This window comes from Theropithecus gelada, chromosome 19 (genome assembly GCF_003255815.1).
Source record: "Theropithecus gelada isolate Dixy chromosome 19, Tgel_1.0, whole genome shotgun sequence".
Taxonomy (NCBI): Eukaryota; Metazoa; Chordata; class Mammalia; order Primates; family Cercopithecidae; genus Theropithecus; species Theropithecus gelada.
Window position 1 is genome coordinate 29,645,217 of NC_037687.1, and position 14,066 is coordinate 29,659,282.

The 14,066-nt window shown below is 43.9% G+C and overlaps 1 protein-coding gene across 2 annotated transcripts; it reads right to left on the reverse strand.

Moving 5' to 3' along the window:
- Positions 1–827: 827 nt before the first annotated feature.
- On the reverse strand, positions 828–9,935 carry LOC112612442 (zinc finger protein 468-like). Of its 2 annotated transcripts, XM_025366980.1 has the most exons (7): positions 9,906–9,920; positions 7,123–7,249; positions 2,729–3,427; positions 2,083–2,599; positions 1,515–1,914; positions 1,104–1,446; positions 828–934 (listed from the first exon to the last, which is right to left on the reverse strand). In XM_025366980.1, the coding sequence occupies exons 1-7, from the start codon at positions 9,918–9,920 to the stop codon at positions 828–830; spliced, it is 2,208 nt and encodes a 735-aa protein (XP_025222765.1). The 2 variants fall into 2 exon arrangements, with proteins under 2 accessions (XP_025222765.1, XP_025222766.1); XM_025366981.1 differs by lacking the exons at positions 828–934; positions 1,104–1,446; positions 1,515–1,914 and having other exon boundaries at positions 2,178–2,179; positions 2,249–3,427; positions 9,906–9,935.
- Between the last annotated feature and the right edge of the window lie 4,131 nt (positions 9,936–14,066).

The following is a 14,066-nucleotide window of genomic DNA, read 5'->3' on the forward strand; positions in this document are numbered from 1 at the left end:
AATTAAAAAAATTAAAACATTTCCATTTGCTAGAGAATTTAAGGTCAGAAATACTTAGGAATAAACATAAAATTTGAGAAGTTTGTACCTTAAAATCTACAAACATTGATCAGAATGATTAAAAACATGTATAGATATACAACCCTTATTGATTGGAAAAATTAATATTCCTGAATGATTATATAACTGAATGTTATTTAGATTCAACACAATACCCATGAAAATCCCTATAACTTTTTGTTAAAGAAACCAAAAACAAGCCAGGAACGGTGGCTCACGCTTGTAATCTCAGCACTTTGGAAGGTGGAGGCGGGTGGATCATAAGGTTTGATGATCGAGACCATCCTAGCTAACATGGTGAAACCCAGTCTCTAGTAAAAATAAAAAAAATTACCCAAGCATGGTGGCACACAACTTTAGTCCTAGCTACTCTGGAGACTGAGGCAGGAGAATCACTTGAACCTGGGAGGCGGAAGTTCCAGTGAGCTGAGATCAGGCCAATGCACTCCAACCAGGGTGACAGAGCAAGACTCCATCAAAAAAAAAAAAAGGAAAAAGACAGACTGAAAAAAGTGGTGCATGTCTCTCGGCCAGGCTGTTCTAAAACTCCTGACCTCCAGTGAGCTACCTGTCTTGGCCTCTCAAAGTGCTGGGATTACAGGCAAAAGGTTCCTCTTCAGCATGAGTTTGCTGATGAACCGCAATATATGAATGATGTCTGAAAATTTGCCGCATTTATTACACTTGTAAGATCTCTCTTCATTACGGATTCTCCAAAGATTTGCAATGATTATAGCATTACTGAAAACTTTGTGACAATCATTACATTAGTCAAGTTTCCCTATACCATGGATTACTTGATGGTGAGTAAGTGGTGACTGCCCACTAAAGGCTCTGCCACATTCATTGCACTTGTAAGGTTTCTCTCCAGTATGTTTTGTGTGTGTGTGTTGCCAGGTGTGAATCACTCCCAAAAGTCTTGTCCCAAACCTTACATTTCTATGGTTTCTCTCCAGTATGAATTCTACTATGTCTTTCAAGCTGTGATTTGCAACTGAAAACTTTGTCACATTCTTCACATTTGTAAGATTTCTCTGCAATATGAAGTCTATGATGACTTGCAAGGTGTGATTGTTGATTAAAATCCATGCCACATTCATTACACTTGTAAGGTTTCTCTCCAGTATGAAGTCTATGACGGTGTGGAAGAAATGACATCTGATTGAAGGTCTTGCCACACTCATTACACTTGTAAAATTTCTTTCCAGTATGAACTCTCTGATGTTGTGCAAGATGTCCTTGTTGATTAAAATCCTTGCCACATTCATTACACTTGTAAGGTTTCACTCCAGTATGAAGTCTATGATGGCATACAAGGGATGATGTGTAACTGAAGGTCTTGCCACACTCATTACACTTGTAAGGTTTCTCTCCAGTATGAACTCTCTGATGTTGTGCAAGATGTCCATGTTGATGGATTAAAACCTGTAAGGTTTCTCTCCAGTATGAATTGCCTTATGAATTACAAGGCCTGAATTTCTAGTGAAAGTCTTGCCACATTCATTACACTTGTAAGGTTTCTCTCCAGTATGAAGCCTACGATGGCTTACAAGGGATGATATCCGATGGAAGGTCTTGCCACACTCAGTACACTTGTAAGGTTTCTCTCCAGTATGAACTCTCTGATGTTGTGCCAGGTGTGAATCACTCTGGAAAGCCTTGTCACAAACCTTACAATAGTATGGTTTCTCTCCAGTATGAATCCTCCTATGTCTTTCCAGGTGTGATTTGCGACTGAAAACTTTCTCACATTCTTCACATTTGTAACATTTGTGAGGTTTCTCTCCAGTATGACGTTTATGATGACATGCAAGGTTTGCTTTTATACTAAAAACCTTGCCACATTCATTACATGTGTAAGGTTTCTCTCCAGTGTGAACTCTCTGATGTTGTGCGAGGTGTGAATCCCTCTGGAAAGCCTTGTCACAAACCTTACATTTATATGGTTTCTCTCCAGTATGAATCTTCCTATGTCTTTCAAGGTGTGATTTGCGACTGAAAACTTTGTCACATTCTTCACATTTGTAAGGTTTCTCTCCAGTATGAACTCTACGATGTCCTGCAAGGGTTGATCGTTGATTAAAAAACTTGCCACATTCATTACACTTGTATGGTTTCTCTCCAGTGTGAATTATACTATGTATTGCCAAATATGAATTACATGCAAAAGCCTTGTCACAAATCTTACATTTGTATGGTTTCTCTCCAGTATGAATTCTCCTATGTCTTTCAAGGTGTGATTTGCGACTGAAAACTTTATCGCATTCTTCACATTTGTAAGGTTTCTCTCCAGTATGAAGTCTATGATGGTAGGCAAGGGTTGAGCGTTGATTAAAAAACTTGCCACATTCAATACACTTGTAAGGTTTCTCTCCAGTGTGAATTGTAGTATGTATTACCAGATATGAATTACACACGAAAGCCTTGTCACAAACCTTACCTTTGTATGGTTTTTCTCCAGTATGCATCCTCCTATGTCTTTCAAGATACGATTTGTGACTGAAAAGTTTGTCACATTCTTCACATTTGTAAGATTTATCTCCAGTATGAATTCTCCTATGTCTTTCAAGGTGTGATTTGTGACTGAAAACTTTGTCACATTCTTCACATTCATAAGGTTTCTCTCCAGTATGAAGTGCTTTGTGAATGAAGAGGGATGAATTGTGACTGAAGGTCTTGCCACATTCATTACACTTGTAAGGTTTCTCACCAATGTGACATCTACTATGGCATGCAAGGTATCGCTTCTGATTAAAGAGCTTGCCACATATATCACATTTATACTGTTTCTCTCCTAAATGGGTTATCTGATGTTTTTTAAAGAGTGAGTTACAATTGAAGGCTTTGCTGCTGTCAACATATTGGAAAGATTTTTCTCTCATGTTTACATTCCGTTTTTTTCTGAGTAATGAAGAATGGAGGGAATTATTCCCATACTTATTAGAAATGTGGATTTTGGGCCTACAAGAAATTCTTTGGGATGTTGAAACTGAGGAAGCATTGTTGATAGACTTCTCAACTTGATTGCCAATTTTCCCTTTGGGCTGAAATATGTGCAGTTCAGGCAGATGTGAATGAAAGCTTGATCCAAGCTGATCTTTAATAGGCTTGTTTCCAGCAAACCTTTGATCACATCGATCTGTACTACCTGTCAACTTTTTCATTTCTGTCATGGGTGCTTCATGGTCATTTGTTTCATCTTCTGGCCACTGAAAAACAAAGTCATGAATATCTGTCGCAATTTCCTGGAAGCAACATTCTCCAGTGTGATGACTTGCTTGTCTTTGTAATGTCCCTTTGAGGATCACTTCTGTATTGCCTTGCCCTGTTGATGACAATGTCTTCATCATGCATTTGGAAGAGATATCTGTGAAATATAAACACCAATAGGTTTCCAATTAAGTACAGATGGTATATAATACTGAAATATGTAACTATGACACAAAAAACAATACTTATTTTAAACTTCCCGAACTTGAGCTTCAAAGTTTAGGAACACAAAAGGAGTAAGATTCTTTAATAAATAAAGGACGATTCCATGTACTTCAAATCATTTCTATGGAAGCCATTTCCAATATTATTAACAAAACACTGACAGGGCACAAACATGCATAAGCCTAAAGTAAGAAGTGTTTTTCCACTGACACTCTAAAGTGTATCACACTGTGCAAAAAGCATATCAGTGTCACATCAAAAAAGAAAAACGTACATTCTTCATATTTACAGCATATTTAGTATATACAAATAACTGCTAAAAAACCAGACAATATACTATATTGGTAAATAATTCACAACAAGCTGTTGTAAGGATAGTCAAGATCAATGGAAATTCTGTATTGTCAAACAATCATGGTATTGACAAAATAACAAAAGATTACAAAAATTAGCCAGGTATGGTGGCCCATACCTGTATTCCCAGCTTCTCCGGAGGCTGAGGTACAAGAATCGCGCTAAGCCAAGATGCAAAGGTTGCGGTGAGCCAACATCACACCACTGCACCCCAACCTGGGTGTCAAAGTGAGACTCCATCCCAAAAAGCAAAAAAAGGCAGAGGGTGGTGCCTCATACCTGTAATCCCAGTACTTTGGGAGGCCTAGGCAGGCGGATCACCTCAAGTCAGGAGTTCGACCAGCCTGGCCAACATGACAAAACCCTGTCTCTACTAAAAATACAAAAACTAGCTGGTCATGGTCCCGGGTGCCTGTAATCCTATGTACTTGGGAGGCTGAGACAGGATAATCACTTGAACTAAAGAGACAAAGATTGTGGTGAGCTGAGATCATGCCACTGCACTCCACCCTGGGCAACAGAGTAAGACTCCATCTCAAAAAAAATAAAATGTTAATACCATATTTTTCTGAATAACTGTTACAAAATTAACTATATCCATGAGTAACAGGCATGTTGTGACTTTTTTTTTTAGTTTTTAGAATTTTTATTTTTTTGAGATGGAGTCTCACTGTCACCCAGCCTGGAGATCTTGGCTTACTGCAACCTCTGCCTCCTGGGTTCAAGTGAGTCTCTTGCCTCAGCCTCCTGAGCACCTGGGATTACAGGCACTTACCACCATGCCCCCTACCTAATTTTTTTTTTTGAGGCAGAGTCTTGCTCTGTCTCCCAGACTGGAGTGCAGTGGCGTGATCTTGGCTCACTGCAAGCTCCGCCTCCCAGGTTCACACCATTCTCCCACCTCAGCCTCCCAAGCAGCCAGGACTACAGGTGCCTGCCACCATACCTGGCTAATTTTTTGTATTTTTAGTAGAGATGGGGTTTCACCATGTAAGCGAGGACGGTCTTGATCTCCTGACCCTGTGATCCGCCCACCCTGGCATCCCAAAGTGTTGGGATTACAGGTGTGAGCTACCACACCCAGCCCACTAATTTTTGTATTTTTAGTAGAGATGGGGTTTCACCATGTTGGCCAGGCTGGTCTCAAACTCCTGACCTCAGGTGATTCGCATGTCTTGGCTTCCCAAAGTCCTGGGATTAGAGGCATGAGCCACTGCACCTAATGCCACTTGATGACATTAACGAGTAGAGTGTGTCAGTTATATTGCATACCACATACTGAAAAGTCACTTGTAAAATCATAGAAATCAATTAATCAAATATTGCAACCCATTATAAAACAAGCAAGAAAATAACAAGTAGTTTATACAGGCTGAAGAATTCTAAACAATTCCCTCTTAAGAAAAAAGCCAAAACTTGTACTTACCACCAGTACACAACATAAGACCTGAAATACATGTTAAGATCACTACCTTCTGATATATGAAGTCAAGAAAATACACAGCATTATAAAGAATAAGAATTGACTAATGGCCAGGTGCTGTGACACATACCAGTAATCCCAGAACCTTGGCAGGCTGAGGCAGGTAAATCATGAGGCCAGGAGTTCAAGACCAGCCTGGACAACAAGGTGAAAGCCCATCTCTACTAAAAATACAAAAAAAATTAGTTGGGCATGGTGGCAGGTGCCTGTAATCCCAGCTACTTGGGAGTCTGAGGCAGGAATCGTTTGAACCCGGGAGGTGGAGGTTGCAGTGAGCCAAGATCATGCCACTGTACCCCAGCCTGGATGACAGGATGATATTCCTTCTCAAAAAAATAAAATAAGATAAATATTTTTCAAATAAGCTTCGGTAGATTTGGTATTCTCTAATAGGGTGTTCCTGCAGATGCAGACCTTGAGAGAACTGAGTCATGGGTGTTGATTACTTGTGAATAGGACCAGTGCATTTATAAAGAGACATTAAAGAGCTATTGCCTGTTCCTCTTTCCACCATATTAAAACACAGGAGGAAGATGGCTGGGCTAAACCATGAAGAAGGCTCTCACCAGGAACTAATGTGGCTGGCACCTCACTCTTGAATTTCCCACTTTCCAAATTCATGAGAAATAAATGTCTGTGTCTTAAGCCTCCCAGTGTAAGCTATTTCCCTTTTTGTTTGTTTTTCAGATCCAGTCATGCTCTAACACCCAGGCTGGAGTATAGTGGCACGATTCTGCTACCTCAAGTGATTCTTCCTCTTCAGTCTAGAGTTTCCCTTTGTCACCCAGGCTTGACTGCAGCAGCGTGATCTTGGCTCATTGTAACCTGCATCTCTCAGGTTCAAGTGATTCTCCGGCCTGAGCTGGCCAAGTAGCTGGGATTACAGGTGCACACCACTATGCACAGCTGATTTTTGTAGTTTTAATAGCGACGGGGTTTCACCATGTTGGCCAGGCTTCTTTAGAACCCTTGCTGCAACGTGGAGACTCCTGCTTAACAGGCTTAACAGGTCAGAGGCTTCTGCTTATAAAAAGAAACGACTATGACGTGCTGGAGCTTTTCTGGAGTCCCAACTCTATGTTTCTGTAGGAAAGAAGACATTGCAGATGATCTAGGAAAAGGTTTTATAAATTCCTCCTCTGACTGCCTCCTTCTGAATGCTTGGGGAGTATTGTAATATGTAATATGTGGACATGGAGCTCTCTTCCAAAAACTACTAAATCAAAAGCACAGGAGAAGCAGACAGGAAACTGGATATGTTTAAAGTCTACTGTAAGGTTTTATTTTTGTTTTTGTTTCTTTAAGAGAGTCTTGCTGTATTGCCCAGGCTGGAGTGCAGTGGTGTGTTCTCTGCTCACTGCAACCTTGACCTCCTGGCTTCAAGTGATTTTCTTTCCTCAGCCTTTCTAGGAGCTAGGATTACAGGTATGTGCCACGATGACTGGCTAATTTTTGTATTTTTAGTAGAGATGGCGTTTCTCCATCTTGGCCAGGCTGGTCTCGAACTCCTGACCTGTAGTGATCCACATGCCTTGGCCTCCCAAAGCGCCAGCCTTCCCTAAGCTTTTATGCCTACTTTAGTCCTGGAAACCTCACTGAGGTATCATGAAGAAAGCAGAAGACCTAAACAAACGGGACAGTGAAAGTCCAGATGCTACATCATGAAGCTTTTCATTTCAAAATCAATACGGCTTCCATTTGAGTCAAGCAAGGATGAGGCTCCCAAGAGGCAACAAGAGAAAAGGCAAAGATACACAAGGGCACATCCCCAGCAGGGAAGTTATCCTCACCCAGGGAGACCAGGTTCCTATAATTCTCCAGCATCACGTCTCTGTATAAAGTCCTCTGAGCAGGGTCCAGGCATTTCCACTCCTCCTGAGAGAATTCTATGGCCACGTCCCTGAATGTCAGTAGACCCTGAAATGAAAACACATTTTAAGCAAATGGCTATGGGAGGAGTTCTTATCTTTACAGAAAATGAGAAGAGGAGAGAGGGGAAAGCGTGGATTTAATTGTAGTGAATGTTCTGACAAATTCGAGGAAGGGATTTTTCACCCCATGATGTCTTTATTACACTTTGAGAAGACGTCAAGACACACTCTCAGTATGAATATCTTATGTTTGTGAAAAACGCAAGAAATAAATAAAAAATCAACATAGGGTTCCTTTTATAGAAATGTTTGAAACTTTTATTGACACACCAAGTGACATTCATTATGTAGGTGAGAGAGCACGACTGATGTCTTTGAAGATGATAACATCCACAGTAAAATTTAGGCCGGGCGCAGTGACACATGCCTGTAATCCCAGCACAGAACTGACAATAGTGGCTCCCCAGTGAGGTTGGAAAGAGGGTGGAGGACGTCACAGGGAAAGGAGATGCTGTATGGCCAAGGACCTAAACTGCAGCTTTGCTTGGGGTGTTACCAAAAAACAAATATATACATCATGTGATGTTTAAATGTAACAACATATATTTAATAATAATTGATGGGGCTAGGCATGGTGGCTCATGCCTGTAACCCCAGCACGCTGTGAGGCTGAAGTAGGCGGATCACCTGAGGTCAGGAGTTCAAGACCAGTGTGGCCAAAATGGTGAAACACTGTCTCTCCTAAACATACAAAAAAATTACCCAGGGCTGATGGCATTTGACTGTAATCTCAGCTACTCGGGAGGCCAAAACAGAAGAATCACTTGAACATGGGAGGCAGAGGTTGCAGTGATCCAAGTTCGTGCCACTGCACTCCAGCCTGGGAAACCAAGAATTTGCCTCAAAAAGAAAAAAAAAAAGCTGGGCGAGGTGGCTCATGCCTGTAATTTCAACACTTCGGGGGGGTGAAGTGGGTAGATCATGAGGTTAGGAAATTGAGACTATTCTGGCTAACAAGGTGAAATCACATCTCTACTGAAAATACCAAAAAATTATCCTGGTGAGGTGGAACTTGCCTGTATTCCCAGCTAGTCAGGAGGCTGAGGCAGGAGAATTGCTTGAACCAGGAAAGCAGAGGTTGCAGTGAGCTGAGATTGCAACACTGCACTCCAGTAAGACTCCATCTCAAAAAAAAAAAACAAAAAAACAAAAAAAATTAACCAGGCACGGTGGTACCCACATGTGGTACCAAGCTACCTCAGAGGCAGAGGTTGGGGGATGACTTGAGCCTGAGGGTAGAGGTTGCAGTGAGCTAAGATCATGCCACTGCACTCCAGCCTGGACAAGAGTGAGACCTTATCTCAAAAGAAAATAAAATAGACGAAAACAGAATTACTCAAAGTATGAAAATCTACTTCGTATATATATGTCCGAAAAATAATAAAACCTACACAGACACACAAGAAATTAGATGTTAATAAAAAGGGTTGTCATTTTCCCCAGATTTTCAAAATATATATGTATGTGTCAGTTTATATGTATGTATATATACAGATGTGTGTGTACGTGTATATATATATTTATTTATGTAAAGGTTTTAAAAATACAAAAAGTAGCAATATTTGGCCAAGCACAGTGGCTCAAACCTGTAATCCCAGCATTTTGGGAGGACGAGGCAGGCGGATCGCCTGAGGTAGGGAGTTTGAGACCAGCCTGGCCAGCATGGTGAAACCGCATATCTACTAAAAATACAAAAAAAATTAGCTGGGTATGGTGGCCCACGCCTATAAACCCAGCTACTAGGTTGGTTGAGACAGGAGAATCGCTTCAACCTGCGAGGCAGAGGTTGCAGTAAGTTGAGATCATGTCATTGCACTGCAGCCTGGGCAACAGAACAAGACTCTGTTTCAGAAGAAATAATAATAATAATAATAATAGATGGAATGAGAATATGACTTTATCCTCTAGGATAAAAAAGAAATACTCTACTCCCATATTTGAGAAAAATTGTAACCACTTTTACAAAAAACACTTGTTTCACAAGTCTCTCCACAGTAACACCACAGTCTTTGTGAATTAAATGTGCTAAGAATGATTTAATGAATCTCCTGCTATTATTTATGTTGATTTCATATTCTTAAAATAATGAAGGAATCATTCATGTATTATTCATGTCTATGTATGAACTTTCTGTTCTAATTAATAAGATTTTTGGAGTCAGAAACACAGTAACTCACTCAATTACCTAAAAGTATAGTATAAAATCAGAGAGAAAAGATTTTCCCTTATTGGTCTCCTTTTCTAGAATTTACCACGTATTTTGTGCACATTAATAGGTGACTTCCATTGGCAGCTGCTCTAATCCTGGTCCACAGAGAGCTGACAGTGCATCCAGATGTGGCCCCTGAACAATCCCTGCTGCCCAACAGCACTGACACCACGGGACCCTCACCCCGTCTCCATGCATGTCTGGTGTGAGCCCTTCCCAGGCCCATGCCCAGTGCTGCCTCTTCCCAAGTTCATGTCACTGGGTCACGAGAGACGGAATCTAAGTGCGATGAGAGGGACTGAGGGAAGGCATGGGTGAGGGTGAGCAAACCTGTCAGGCAGGACGCTTCAGACTCAGAGAAGATTCCCAACTCCAAGGCCCAGCGTTTCTGAAAGGAAGGAGACAGAACAATCCACCGAGAATATCATCTCACCTGAGGAAGAGCCATGCCTGACTCCTTTGCTTTCCTCTTCCTCTTCCGGGTTTCTTCCTCATGGACCAAGAGTCTTTAGAATTCAATCTTGAATGTTAAAAATATGTTGTTTATTGCTTACAAACAACACACCCCATCCCTGAAACACAATGCCACATACAAAGGAGACCTCACCCTGAGGAAATACGGTCCCCTCTGCTGCCCACTGCACCAGGAACAAAAAATTCCTACAGGAAAACTCCCCTCCTGGAGAAGCCACCACACACACACACACACACACACACTGCAGCAGTGGGGAGCTGGGCTGGGATGAGCTCTTCAGGAGATCTCTTCAGGAGATCTCTACCAAAAACGCAAAAGCTTAGCCATGTATGGTGGTGCACGTCTGTGTGTCTGTGGTCCCAGCTACTTAGGAAGCTGAGATAGAAACATAACTTGAGCTCAGGTGTTCGAGACAAGCCTGGCCAGCATGGTGAACCCCTGTCTCTACTAAAAATACAAAAATTGGGTTGGGCGCCATGGCTCATGCCTGTAACACTAGCACTCTGAAAGGCTGAGGTGGGTGGATTACTTGAGGTCAGGAATTCGAGACTAGCCTGGCCAACATGATGAAACGCCGTCTCTACTAAAAATACAAAAAGTAGCCAGGCTTGGTGGGCATCTGTAATCCCAGTTACATGGGAGGCTGAGGTAGGAAAATCACTTGAACCTGAGGAATGGAGTTCTTAGTGAGCCGAGAATGTGCCATTGCACTCCTGCCTGGGTGACAGAGTAAGACTCAAAAATAAAATAAAACAAAATACAAATACAAATACAATTAATTAGCTGGGTGTGCAGGCATACACCTGCAATCTCAGCTACTTGGGAGGCTGAGGCACAAGAATCACTTGAATTCAGGAGACAGAGGTTGTAGTGAGCCAAGATCACAAGACTGCACTCACAGACTGGAGGACAAAGTGAGACTCTGTTTGAAAAATAAAAAAAAATTAAAATAAAATTAAAAAGTGCATTTCTGATGGGATTGACACAGAGATAAGAAAACTTGAGTAATCTGATAGACACTGACGGGCAGAGGGAACTTCAGATGGGGGTGGGAGGGCATGGGAGGCATCTCTGAGCCTAGACCTGAAGGAGAAAGGGACAGTGCCATCTTCATTTAGAAACAGAATAAGAGCAGGGACAGTGAACTGAGACACGAAGGGTTTTGATATCTGGGAAAAGAGAAAAGCAAATGTGACAGGGGCAGAGGGAGTCAGGAGATGAAGGCAAGCTCCCAGGAGGAGGCTGGACACTGGCAGGGGCCCTGGACACAGGGCTGTGGAGCCACAGTGAGGCGTTGGGCTTTTGTCCTGGGGAACACGGGAAGCCGGTGGGGGGTTCCCTGCCAGGGACTGACACGACCTGCTTTAGACGCAGCTGTGATATCCTCATACAGACAAAGGCCTCCGAAGATGCTCTCTGTTTCTGAGGGTATAACTCTGTTTCTTCCATTCTTCTGCTTTTTTTTTTTTTTTTTCATTTTTGGGGTACTGCATCTTATTGAAAATTCTAATTACAACTGGGCACTCCTCTCTCCCAGAAGAAAAGCGACACCCAGACCTGCACTTAATTTTGCCAATGATTTCAGGGGTCAGGATCACTCCTGGTCAACCTCCAGTTGAGCTTTTCTGGTCTAGCCCTTCATCATCAAGTTGCAGGGGGGCTCACTGGGGCTCAGAGTGGGAAACATTTTCACCATGTTACCCTGAGAAGGTCTGAGATGAGTGAGAAGGTGTGCCTGAATTCTTACATGGGGGCCTGGAAAGGCTAATGGGAAGGCTTGGTCTTATCACTCCATTCTTAAAATTAGAGAAGCATCTTTCACATACCTGGGCTAAAGATTCTTTTGAAAGGTTCTGATGAAATTGACTCCCAACATTGAATTCTTCCTTAGAAGAAAATCTCAGTAACATTTATAAAATGCAGAAGTGTTCATCCTGGCTGAGGCAGTGAAATTCCGTCTCTACTAAAAATAGAAAAAATTAGCCAGGCGTGGTGGCGGGCGCCTGTAGTCCCAGCTACTCAGGAGGCTGAGGCAGGAGCATGGTGTGAACCCGGGAGGCAGAGCTTGCAGTGAGCGGAGATTGCTCCACTGCACTCCAGCCTGGGCGACAGAGCAAGACTACATCTCAAAAAAATTAAAAAAAGAAAAAAAAAGAACTAAGACATAAGCAAATTTCTTCAATCAAGAATACGTGGGTGGACAGCTGCCGTGGCTACACCTGTAATTCCAGCACTTTGGGAGGTCAAGGTGGGTGGATTACCTGAGGTCAGGAGTTCGAGACCAGCTTGGCCAACATGGTGAAACCCTGTCTCTACTAAAATACAAAAATTACCCGGACTCTATCCTCGCAACTTATTTAACCTCTTGTTGCACCTTTGCTCCTTCTCCCCAATCTTTCGATCGTCCTCAACCTCCATAGATTTCCGCCTCTTCTCCCATCTCTTCGCCTCCTCTGCTCTCCCTGTTAAATTCTCTCTTCCCTGTTGTAACCCCGTGGCCCCTCTCTGGCACCCCAGATCCCCAAGTGTCCTCCCTACTGTGGTTCTCCTGCTGTTCTTCCTGCCACCAGCACCACTCTGCTCTGTTTGTCCTGGCTCCAAATCCCTCCTCCTCTTCCTCACTCTGATGAGCCTCCACACCTCTGCCCCTCTCCATACCTTGCTGTCTATCCTTCATTTCTCTGTACATCTAGCTTTTCTCTACATTTCTCCCGTTGCTTTTCTCCTCTTGCTTTCTTATCTTTTCTTTCTCAATTTTGTTGTTTCTTGGGAAATCCCTCACCATCCTCTACTTTGCCATCTGATTTGTGTCTTTCTCATTCTTCTTTTCTGTCTCAGGTCAGTCCCTCTCTCTGTCTCCTGATCCCTTTGGCCCAATCACACGAGGGTTTGGAGTAAGACGCCTGCGTCCGGGAGGAGCACATTTTCCAAGGGCTGGAGCTGGGCAGGCAAGAACACCCCGTGTCACAGGACAGGTCCCGGGTACCTCCCCAACGTGGGCTCAGAGAAAGCGGTGACTGTGGAGGCGACACCTGGGGAGCAGCAGGGCCCAGCATGAGGAGCAGGAAGGTGGGGGGCAACGACACCTTCGGACAAGGGTAGGATCCGCAGGATCGCAGGATGAGGCAGAGACCGTGGCCTCCCAGGGACTGGGGTCGCGGCGCTGTGCTCCAGGGACCGATGAGGGTGAGTCTGGGAGACGCGCAGGGTGGGAATCTACCTCTCGGGGTGAGGACTTTAAAAAGCGCAGTGCGGAAGGAGTCAAAAAACGGTTTTGAGCAGGAAAACTACGCGTCAGGAAGTGTATGCATTGCCCTATAGCAGAAAGACCGGTAATGGGACCACCCTCAGGGCGACTTTAAACCAAAAAGAAGCGACTTCCGAATTCCCAGGAGAAGGTCTGCGTTTGCTCTGGGGGAAGGAAGAAGGGGTAGAACTTTCAGGTGTACGGGGACCCCACGTTCCAGGTACAGAAGTGCCGGGACCGGGGAGCGCTGACTTAATACAACACAGAGCAAAACTCACCGCAGCAGCGTGACTTTCACTCCACGTGGTCTGCTTCCTGGGCTGCGTGAATCTGCGCGCGCAGGAAACCAGGCCTGGGTGGAGCCAACAAGGAGGTGGGCGGGGCCTGGGCGAGGTAGGGGCGGGGCCTGGGCGAGGTAGGGGCGGGGCGCAAGGCGGAGAGACCTTGCCCTTTACTATCAGTAGAGTACCGGGCCGCAGAGGGACCCCTGCCTCTCTCAGCCTCTCTCCCAGCGCCTGTTCTCCGGGTTTTGGAGGTGAGAGCGGCCAGGAAGGCTGAAGCGTGATTCCAAAGCCCTGGAATTGTCTGGAAAAAGGATGCAAACTAGAACGTAAAATTCAAAGCCCTGCCTGGTCGAAACTTACGTTTTCATGCTGACGGCCCACAGAACAGAATAGAAATCCTCTCCCTTTCTATTCTCCATTTACCTGGGAGGGAGAGTCCACCCTGTGCTCAGCTTCAGACACTTCCCTAGGGCCTTTGCCTGGGGTGCGGGACGGAGTGCTCAGGCCAGGGAGGAGTGAGGTCACCACCTGCTGCTTAAACACAGCAAGAATGTGGGAGCAGAGGTGGGAGCCTGAGGTCCCAGCTAC